At 36.8% G+C, this 11,646-nt stretch overlaps 1 protein-coding gene across 2 annotated transcripts in view; it reads left to right on the forward strand.

Annotated features, from left to right (window-relative positions):
• Window positions 1-11,148, forward strand: part of ERBB4 (erb-b2 receptor tyrosine kinase 4) — a 987,764-nt gene extending 976,616 nt beyond the window's left edge. The window contains exons 26-28 of one of the 2 annotated variants that reach the window (XM_031678247.2): window positions 5,255-5,302; window positions 6,102-6,399; window positions 9,164-11,148. In XM_031678247.2, coding sequence (XP_031534107.1) covers window positions 5,255-5,302; window positions 6,102-6,399; window positions 9,164-9,609 — 792 coding nt within the window. In that variant the 3' untranslated portion in view covers window positions 9,610-11,148. The remainder of the gene's footprint in view (window positions 1-5,254; window positions 5,303-6,101; window positions 6,400-9,163) is intronic. The other variant, XM_031678250.2, reaches the window with a different exon arrangement.
• Window positions 11,149-11,646: the final 498 nt, after the last annotated feature.

Genomic DNA, 11,646 nt, shown 5'->3' on the forward strand with positions numbered 1-11,646 from the left:
GTCCCTTGTTCTGTATCTATGGTATTTTTATCTTCAAAAGTTGCCTGACATCAGTGCACTTTTTATGTACTAAGAACTCTTCACTAAATAATTTCCATGACCTTGGGTTAAAAAACACTCAAGCAGAGACACAGACAACTTTAGGATGTACTTGAAGAATTAGTCAGACTACCTAAGAATTTGGACATAGTAAAGGCTTAATGATTTCATTTAGACTCAAACATAGACATTGCACTTGAACTTCATGTTCTCAAGGATGAGTTAAAAAATTAGGAATAATGGCCATGCCCTCTCTAACTGAAAAGAATTGTTGGGAGTTCTTTAAGGAACCTCCTAGAAGTTCTTTTCTTTAGATTTCCAGCTACACGTGTCAACTAGTAGCTAAGTGACAATTAGTTAAAGTTTCAAATATCACAAACTGCTTGTGAAAAGAAATGTAAACAAAAAAGATGCAAAAGAAATTCAAAAGAAAGTTGCCAGAACCAGAACCAAAAATACATTTAGAACTTGCACCAAGAAGAGATATAAATTCTATGTGATGACTAATTTCAAGAAAGTTACAAAGCTCTTATTGCATATCTCGAATGAAGCTAAGGAATATTGGCACTAATGTGAAATTGCGTTTCTTTATATCCTTTCTATTTTGACTGTGCTAATAATGTTCTTCAATTTCATCATGTAATGCAAGCATACTTAAAGCAGAAAGGTATGAAATGAGGAATTTCCAGCTCCCATTTTATTGATTCATCTAGCCATGAATATTTTAAGAGGGAATGTCTCTTGTTCTACTGATATTTGGAAAGGCTGTAGGAATTGCTGCCTGGGGATACAATAGCTTACTTAATCTTAGTGGAGCAAGAAGAGGAATTTACTGACTAAGCCCTGGACTAGGAACAATAAACGCATAATCAAGAGTGCTGTCATGGAAAATCTTTGTGCTCTTCCATTATTTGAAGCCATCTTCTCCTGCTTCAGAGTTGGTTTTTGCTCTTGGCAAGGTAATTAAATGGATATATACACACACACATATAAACTATGATTTTAGATCAATAAGAAAAGACTATTAAGGAAGAATAGATAGATAGATACATATCCTCTATTAGCACTTATTCTACTTTTTGTTCCTTTTCGGCTTGAGTCCTTGTAGTAAATTAGTAAGTCAAAATGCAAATAAGATAGAAGGGGCAATATTATGAAGCATTATCAGTATTTTATAACTAAGACTGATCATTTTTCAAATTCCTCCTTCAGATTAGTTTTTCACAAGAAAGAGAAACCATGAAATCTCATTTGAGAGCAGAGTTGAAGTATTATGCAGGGGCAGAAGGAGGGCATAGAAAAGAGAGAATAGAAATGGTAAAGTCAAAATCTACATGTAGCACAATGAAAGGGTATTAGATTCAGAGAGCCACCAGTGGCTGTTCCTGTGCATGGGGAGCACTTTTAGCTTCCCTGATCCTCAGTTTTCTCATCTGCAAAATGGGAGTCATAATTGTTAATAATGATATTTACCCTGGAAGGTTATAAGAATAAATGAAAACTAAAATAGTCTAATCTGTGGCATATATAATACATGTTACGTTCCCAATGCTGTTTCTAAGAGAAGTAATATATGCATCTATGAAACACAGTAGACTCTATAATGTATAGAGTTAGTGAAAAGTGAACAAAGGATGAAAGTCCAAGTTAATATTCCTTCAACTGGATCATAGGGTCATTATTATTAATTTATTTATCATAGTATATCATAATATATTTTATTTATATATCGTTATTATTATTTATTTTTTGTGTATATAGAGTAAAGACAAAGTTTCTTTAAAAAGTAGCATCTCACATTATCAAACCAAATACATAAATGAGTACATTAATACACACATATATAAATAGGCAAAAGTACTTACATGTTACATAAAAGACATGCACATGTGTGTGTGAACCAGCTGCCTAGATTTAATAGGTTTCCCCAGAACTTACTGATTTTGGGAATATGAGCACGTTTTGTTTGTTTTCTTCTGGTTGCTCTATGAAAAATGAAGATCCTAAATCCAGATGTCTCAAATGCTGGTATGTTGAATTCAGTTGTGAAAAAGATACAGTGTTAACAGGCATGCATCAAGAATTGTACATAATGCAAAAAAAAAATTATCTATCTGCTGCCTCACCTGAGAAGTGTGAAAATGCCCATCAGGGTGTGAAGGATATATGCCAAGGAGGATAAAAAATTGAGAACCCTTAATAGTTACTATGTGAAGATGTCTAGGTTATAAATTAGTGCTGATGGATTAGCACCATCTTACAGAGACATGTTCTATTTTAGTTAAAAGGATTTAGAGTGTTTCTTGGCCCTAGAAACTTTAATCCTATAGTTAATATTGAGAGTAACAATTATCTGAAGATTAAAAAATAAATCTCTCTCTCATTAAGTACATGTTTAATTTAGATAGAAGTTAGGCATTAAGGATGTATTTTTGTTTGTTCCTAAGAAGACAGATTTGTATGATATTTTTAAAAAATATCAGGGAACACAGTTCATCTAGTTAACAATTTAAAATTTTCCAGGAATAATATAAAATAATACAATTTTAATTAGAACAACAAATATGAGAAATACAGGGCATGTAATAGACAAATTTCCAAATCTTTGTCATTCAACTGAAAAGTAAATTTGAGAACATGATGTGTTTAAAAGTTCATTTAACACTGCTTTTGATACATTTGCTAACATCTGCCTTCTCTATAATCCCTGGCATTTGAGTCCACATTAATCACACAATGTCCCAGGGATTATGGCCACAAATTAAACTTGACTCTCTTCATCACCCATACATATTTTCACACCAGCAACAAACTCCATCTCACCTGCCAGTTCATAGCCCACCTCTTTCTGTCTTTGTCCTGCTGACAATAAATCCCCTCACCAGTTAATTGAACAGATGTACCCAGTGCTGCTTCCTGAAGATGCGCAAATCTGGGCTTTGATGGACGGTAGAAAGTGGCACAATTTAAAAAAAAAAAATAGCCTTTTAACTGAGAGCACTGCTTTGTTCTCCTTCAGACTTTAAGGTCACTGCAGCTCATTCTGATTGTCGGGATCTGAATTTTTACTCAACCAATTTTCTTGCAGCTGCCACTCTTTCCAATATTAAAAGTTCAGCTCTTCAAATGTGGGGAGTTGGGGGGAAGTTGTTGTGCAGGGAATGAGAAGAGCTTGTTACAACCTAAAAACAGCAAAAACAAGTAAAATCTGGCTTGGCTCTCAAGTACAAAAAGTTATTTTCAAAGCCTATAAATTATGACACAGTGATTAACATGTAATTTAAATATATTTAAACAACAATTATATCACTTTTCCAGCCCAGCTAATTGGCCTCACAGATGTTCCCTTGTAGCTGCACTGCCCTTCCAAGGGGGAAATGAATGAGGTGCTTTTTATCATGGAAAACAGAAAAAAAGCAAATGGAAAAAATGGAAACAGAAACATAAAAGGCAGCCAGTAACCCTAAAAACAATAAACGCTAAAGGCGCTTTGCTTAGCATTTTTTTTTTTCCATTTTAATGCTGAAAACTAGGAGAAGCATGAAGACACTCCTATTACTGTGATGGTATCTGGCAGTGTGTCCAGTTACGGAGTTGGCAGGTTGCTGACGGAAAGACTGGTCAAAGCAAGGACAGCGGGTGCATTCTAATAAGGCCTGGCCGCACTTCATGTCTTGGAACAGACTAACTGCAAGAGAGCTAGTTATTTTTAATACAACGCCTTTACAGTTGAAGACGGTCTAGCCCAGATAATGAATACAAAAATAAGGTATTTCCTGATGAAGAATGACTTGCGGGTTATTCCTTTGATCCTTTATCTCTCAAGTTTTAGAAGATGCTAAACGTGCAGCTGTCAATGCTCTTTCCTCAGCTGGGATTCTAATTGAACCCTGCCCAGTATAGCAACTCTTGCAAAGTAAGAGGTCAGAGGAACACTGGTAATTATGAATATTTTGGAACACCTTGTCTTCTAATATGTCATCATAGAATAGAAATTAAATTCACTCCAGCCTCATTTTACTCTTGTCTTTTCTTCTAATAATCTCAGGTAATGTTGTAAATTGCAAAAGGCCACCAGCTGGCCACCCCAAGTATATCATGGTAGCTCCAGTATCTGTCATAATTCCTGTGCTTTCATTGTAGAAATGTAATAAATATTTGCTAAATGCTTGCAAAATAATTTGAATTTAATGAAAGGGTAAGGCCAAGGTTTTAAGATGATAAAGTTCCAGCAGATAGTTGTCACATTTTTGTACCATCCCTCTATCTTTACACAACACTGGACTATACAGAAATTTTCTTTCTCAAATTTTATGAGTAAACAGATCTGATTTCATAACTTTCTAAAAGATAGCAAAATACACCTATAGTCAAGGTAATGTGGAAAACAGGTAAGCATTTAAAAATGTTTCTTTGATGAGAAGCTTTGGCACTTTGCTTGACTTTCAAAATCTGACTTAGGTGTGAATATTTAAATTTTTAAGCCATAAGAATATAGAATTTGGGATTTTTTTTTCTTAATAGAAATATGATTTCAGCCAGTTCTAAATACATAAAAGTAATGTATGTAAAGCGTCTTTTCAGGAAAGAAATCAATTTTCCAAGATTTTCTGCTGTTTCCTGGCTTTAAAAAAAAAATAAGACTGACAAGAAAATATTATGTATCTTTCCATAAGGAGAAGCTAAGAAGCTGACCCTTTGCTGAAATGGTGAAAAATAAATATAACTTCATAGCAAAAATTACTCCAGGCGAATTGAAATCCACTTCTATCTCCTGTTAGATAAATTTCCTCTTGTAAGAGAAAAGTGAATGCCGTGGTATGTGGCCACTGGGGTCATTTAATGTGTAACAAATGAAATGGTTCCTCATTTACAACTATGGTTAATTATTTACTGCTTCTCCCTTTCTTCCAGGATTAATCAGAAGAATATTCATAGTCGACTTATTTTTAATCCGTCAAAAATTTTTACTTTTTCTCTATGACTTTCCTTTCCTTTTCAGGATTGAATTAAAATATTTAACATCCTCAAAAATTAAACGTGCTTGTAGTCAGGGTGCATAAAATGTTTCTGTTTAGCAAACTTCACTGTTGTGCATGTTTTCCCCTTTGGTTCATACAACTCATGTGGCTTTTCTTTTTCTTTTCTTTTTTTTTTTTTCTCCATTCATGTTACCTCTTATTATATCCATCATTCCATTTTTCTTTCCTATTAGAGTGAAATTGGACACAGCCCTCCTCCTGCCTACACCCCCATGTCAGGAGTAAGTATTTCACAGTCAACCTTCATCTTTTAGGATTTTTGGTCTTTGCTTACCACGTTTCCTCTCTCTTGTCTCATCATAATTTCCTCATTTTGCCTTTGCCAACAGTGAGTTGAGAATTTACTGTAAATTGTGTACCCGCTGAGGTAGAGATGTTTTATCTCAGTAGATGATCCAGAGTTGAGATGTCATGCGTCAACAGTAGTTTTTGATTTTTATCGGAAGGATTTACCTGGGCTCATACGTTATGCTTCTGGGTGAGGAGATTATCTTTACTTCCACGATGACAGGTCTTGTGCTAAAAAGTCAGAATCTCAGTGACGATTCCCTAGTTAGGCACTAGAGACTCAGAGTCATAGGAACTGCAGAATAAAAGGCCATAAGGAAATATCACCATTCAAATTGCATCACTGTTCTTAACGGCAGCAGTTCTACAGTTAATGACATCACCATTTGTCTTGCAAATTCACTTTGAATTTTTGCATTAAAAATAGGCAATTGTGGGAAAAGATCATGAAATATTTTTTTTAAGATCATGTGGTTGGGTGGTTAGTAAAAGTAAAATATATATTTCCAAATTGTTTTCCCACAGTTGAGTTACCTGATAAGAAAAAGTGGAATTGTAGGTGTTTCTAGTCTGGAACTCAAAGTCATTAAGTATTAGGGGGAAAAACTCAATTGAGAAACTCTGACTTTTCTCTGAGAGACAAACTCCCATATTCTTTCGGTTATTAACATTCATTCTTGAAAGCTATTCCTAACAATAACTTCGATCCAAATGTGTCTCTACTATTGACAGAACCAGTTTGTGTACCGAGATGGGGGTTTTGCTGCAGAGCAAGGAGTGCCTGTGCCCTACAGAGCCACAACCAGCACCATCCCAGAAGCTCCAGTCGCTCAGGGGGCTACAGCCGAGATCTTTGATGACTCCTGCTGTAACGGCACCTTACGCAAGCCAGTGACACCCCATGTCCAAGAGGACAGCAGCACCCAGAGGTACAGCGCCGACCCCACAGTGTTTGCCCCAGAACGAAGCCCACGAGGAGAGCTGGACGAAGAAGGGTACATGACCCCTATGCGAGCCAAACCCAAACAAGGTACAAGCAGCGTGTTCAGAAATGATCGCCATTCGACATTCACTTCCATCAAAGTGTACAAAGTGCAGAAGGGAAGTGGCCGAACCAGTGGGCTGGGTAACATTTGTGATCCACAGAAGGCCCGGGCTACTACTCTTCCTAGTGTGCGCTCTGCACCTGCAACCTCACCATCTAGGGGCTTCTTTAGAAATTAGAATCTCACACCCCACCTGAATGGGAATCTGCATTTTAACAAGACCCCCAGGTGACTTTTATGCACGATCAAGTCTGAGAAGCACTGATCTAAACGAGTCCCTACTGGAATATTTGAATGAGGCAGCATATCACAAGATTTCAGAGCCATTTCTCTATTGGACTGATTGTGGAGATCATAAAGACTTAGTCTTGTTAGTAAAAGCATTCAAAGCGTTTGATGGTGCCAATACAAGATTTGATTGATTCATTAAATTGGTGTCACTTAAGTGACCTAGAATATTACAGGAAATGATGATTTCTTGTATGATACATTTCAAAAATTAAAGTTCTGACCCTGAAGATATTTATATGTGAACCATCACATCCTTAAGATAGTCATAGTTTGTGGTTTTACAAAGCACATCAATAACTTTAGGAAGTGGGTAGTAGGAATATTAAACACCTAAATCAAATAACATTTCAACTTTGAAAAAAGCCTCTTTCCTCTATGTTAATAGCATCAGAAAAAAGGGAAGATAGATTATCATTAAAAACTGATAATCATGTCTCAGTCTTCAGTGACACAGCAAACTGTATTTTAAGACTCTGTACAAAGGCCCACTATCTCCCTTAATATGCAATTATAATCACTTTTATAATATGCAATTAAAGGATCCCTAAGTACATATTGTCAACAACCTATTAAAATATATCCAACTCAATATGTATGAAAGCATTACTTACTGTAATGAAGAATCGGATGTTTACAGTAGCCCAGTGGTGACACAAATGTAGGTTTTGAGAAGGTTTGGCTGATCCCCCTGAAAGTGGAATACCCTCCGGGAAGATTCTCAACTCCCCCATAAAATGATCCCTCTCTGTAGAACTCCATGGCTACCCACATTTTCATCAGGTCAATAAATAAGTAGATTGCAATGAGAAAAGGTAACTTGAACCTTCTAAGGGAAAGACACGTCAGTCTATATAGACTCACTGTAGACCATCCCCAGATTTTATCTCTTAGTACTAAGACCCCTGTACTTCTGCAGAGGGTTCTTCTATGCTAGCCTAGTTCTCAGACAGTAGAGAATTTTAGTATAGACATTCCTATACTTTCGATTAAGAAATTTCAACAATCTGGCAATAAAAATCAAATTCTGTCTCCCTTGTAAGTTTTTTCATACATGTTTTTCTTAAAATGACAGTAGCTTTGAGAACCATTCAAATTAAAACTTCTGATGAAGTGTCAAGTTCAGCCTACTCCTATAGGGGCAATAACGAAAACAGTGCAGCTGAACAAGGAGATTACTCCACAAGAGTTAGGGAATTTGAATTCTAGTTGAACATTAATTGTATCCTTCATACATCATTTAGTCTCCGTTTTCTGTCTATAAAGCTGGAAAAATACAGCTTGCATATCCTTTATCACAGGATTGTTGTGAGGATGAAATGATAATGCCTTATAAATGACTGGGCTGTAATTCATGTATATCGTGGTAGGATATTCATCACTGTCTTTTAACTTGAACATGATGCTAAATACAGGGGGTAGAAAGTTTGTTTCAGATGGTGGTATTTCAGCAGACATTTGTGCCTTCTCCCTGCCCCAGTACCAAAACAGGAATAGCTAACGTGTCATTTCTGTACATAGACTGAAAAAGAGGGTCCAACTGTATATGTGTCGTCGTCTGTATGCAGTCTCTACTATAAACATGGGGGTAAAATTAATCCTGGGGAGAGCAGCAGCAATTAGCAGCATTTTTTGAAATGCTGGGCCAACACTTATTCTTGATGAATTTATTAGATTGAATCCTACAAAATAGCCACTATATCACTGGTTTCAGCCTACAGAATAGCAATTTCTCATGATTTAAACTAATAGTTTGCTGTTTGATGATTATGATTAGCCATTGGAAATAAATGTTATCATCATATTTTATTGTTAAGCATACATATTGTCAAGCAAGTCAGTTGAGAGGCATGTTAGATGTCTGTGTGATTTGATTAGTTGAGTCTTAGACGTTTTCTTTCCTATGTGGAAAGCTTTCTGCGGAAACATCTAATAATCAAATCCTTGTTACCCATATGGACATTCACGACGAATTATGTAGACTAGAAGACACTATTCTTTCACTTCATCCATTTATCTTGGCATGGAGTTAAGCTATAGACATTTTGATTTTCCAATATTCTTTTGAAAATTCTGATTTATTCATGTTTAAAGGCTATTTAACCCTGATAGGTTGTCTTCTATGCCAGTATAAATGACTGAGTTTCAGAAAATAGAAGCATTTAAACAACCGGCCCCATATGGAGGCGAGACAAATGCAATTAGAAGGAAAGAACAATCGAGGGACCAAGGACTCTGACCCCGGCCTTGTTGGGGCCTTGGTTTGTCATTAACATGTTTGGCGCACTTACTCCTTTTCCATATGACGGTAGTAATCAACAGAATAGTTTTGTGAACGTTCATGAAAAGAAATCTGTGGCTTTATTGCTCTGGAAAAAGAAGCTAACCATCTGTAGAACCACGGTCCGATGGACATTTTCCAGCAAGTGGATATTAACTGATGTTTTTATCTGCCCTCAGAATACCTGAATCCTGTGGAAGAGAACCCTTTTGTTTCTCGGAGAAAAAACGGAGACCTTCAAGCTCTGGATAATCCCGAATATCACAGTGCTTCCAGCGGTCCCCCCAAGGCCGAGGATGAGTATGTGAATGAGCCACTGTACCTCAACACCTTTGCCAACGCCTTGGGGAACGCCGAGTACCTGAAGAACAACGTACTGTCTGTGCCCGAGAAGGCCAAGAAAGCATTCGACAACCCCGACTACTGGAACCACAGCCTGCCACCCCGGAGCACCCTTCAGCACCCAGACTACCTGCAGGAGTACAGCACAAAATATTTTTATAAACAAAATGGACGGATCCGACCTATTGTGGCAGAGAATCCGGAATACCTCTCTGAGTTCTCGCTGAAGCCAGGCACTGTGCTGCCGCCTCCGCCCTACAGACACCGGAATACTGTGGTGTAGGCCCGCGCCCACTTCCCCGCCGCCTCTCTTTCTCTTCCCGTCTTCCTTCTACTCCCAAGGCCAGTAGTTCTGCCACTTCCCGGTGGAAAGTAGCGAGATGCAATGACAGTTATGTGCTTTTCTAACTTGAACCTTAGAAGGAAGGACTGAAAGAGAAAGACAGGAGGAACCACACTGTTTCTTCATTTCTCTGCATGGGTTGGTCAGGAGAGTGGAACGGCTAGAGGAAGACCAGCAAATAAGAGGCAATACTGTCTGCTGCCAAACTAGTTTTCAAGTTTTGGTTTTTGTTTTTGTTTTTTTTCCCTCCTGACTTTTCTCTTGCTTTCTTGTCTTCCTTCCTTCCTTCCTTCCAAGGCACATGCTTGGAAGACCCATGCTATCTCTTTCCTATTTGCAGGGACTGATAATTACATTTTCAGCATCCCTGGAAATCCTAATAAAGTTTCCATTAGAACAAAAGGATAATCTTTTACATAACATATAATAGTAACTAAAATTGAGAAGCCAGTCTCTCTCTCTGACAGTTTCTATCCTGACAAGCAAGAATGGCCAACTCAGCTTTCATGATATTTGACTCTCCGTCAAAGTTGTAACAATGTGTGGGGGAAGGGCTTTTTTGTTTTCATGTTGTTTTGCTTTGATCTGTACCTTCTTATTACTTTCTCCCCTATTTTGGGCTTTAATTTATAATTGCAAAGATTTTTACATAAAACCTTATGTGTTGCTATAAATTGACGGAATTGTAAAAAGAAATATTTTAATATGGTGAAATGGCCACTATTTTAAATATACAGTCTTTAAAATTAGAAGGGGAGGATATTAGTCAAATGTAACATCAAATCCAACTTTTGTGTTTTACACTATTGGCTATGTATCCCCCCATTCTTTACATTCTTTAACATTTTCTTCTCCTCTATGTACTTGATAAGCAGTTGGTAATGTTAAGAGTAGAAGGGAAAGTAAAAGACAGTTCTGTGTGGTTCATGAAAACTACTGACGCTTTTGGGGTGATCCGATGGGGAATCCATTGAACTGGAAGAAACACACTGGATTGGGTATGTCTACCTGGCAGATACTCAGAAATGTAGTTTGCACTTAAGCTATAATTTTATTTGTTTTCTTTCTGAACTCCATTTTGGATTTTGAATGAAGCAATATAGAAGCAACCAGCAAAACAACTCATTTAAATACATTTTTTTAAGTGCTAAGATAAAGAAAGACTGGAAATGCCAAACCAAGCAAATTAGGACTTTGGAACAGTATCCAGGGATTATGGTGAGAGGGTCAGCACATGATCAACATGTGATATCACATTTCCTACACAAGGAAAAGTTGTCCAGTTTGTATACTCCACTTGAAGGAATGCAAGTAAGGACTGGCTTGAATTCCATGGAATTTCTAGTATGAAACTCTATTTATATTAAGTAGAAGGTAACTCTTTGCACATAAATTGGTATAATAAAAAGAAATACACAAACATTTACTGATATAGATAGGTCCTTGGATCAAAAGTTGTAAATAAATGTGAAAAAACTTCTCATGTAATTATTTTAATATCCAACCTACTAATCTTTTGATACTTTATATAGTAACTCTTTTTCTTCAAACTCAGCATCTGAATTCTAGGACCATCTTTATTGTGTATCATTTTAAGATGAGCAATGAGAACAAATGGTAGGGATGGGTCCAGGAAAGGGGGACCTCAGGTCAATAATTTAAAAACTTGGATGGAAGTCTCTCTTTTCTAGTAAAATCTGCCCCAATTCATTTGGAATTTTTAAAAAATATTTCCTTCTAATGTTAAAGTATTGGGACCAAATGTGAGTGTATCACCTAAATGAAAGCAATTAGACTAAAAATCTCCACTGGCAAAGAGGAGCGTTTAGAAAAAGAAATGAAAAGAAATCTAGGTTTCTGCCTATTGAAAAAATATATCTATCCATCCAGCTCCCTTATTTTTTCAACTCATAATGATTTAGGGTCTATTAAAAGCACTGTGTTATGTGGGGAGCACCCAGATAAATGCAATATCCC

Source organism: Vicugna pacos, chromosome 5, assembly GCF_048564905.1.
Source record: "Vicugna pacos chromosome 5, VicPac4, whole genome shotgun sequence".
NCBI classification, from domain to species: Eukaryota; Metazoa; Chordata; class Mammalia; order Artiodactyla; family Camelidae; genus Vicugna; species Vicugna pacos.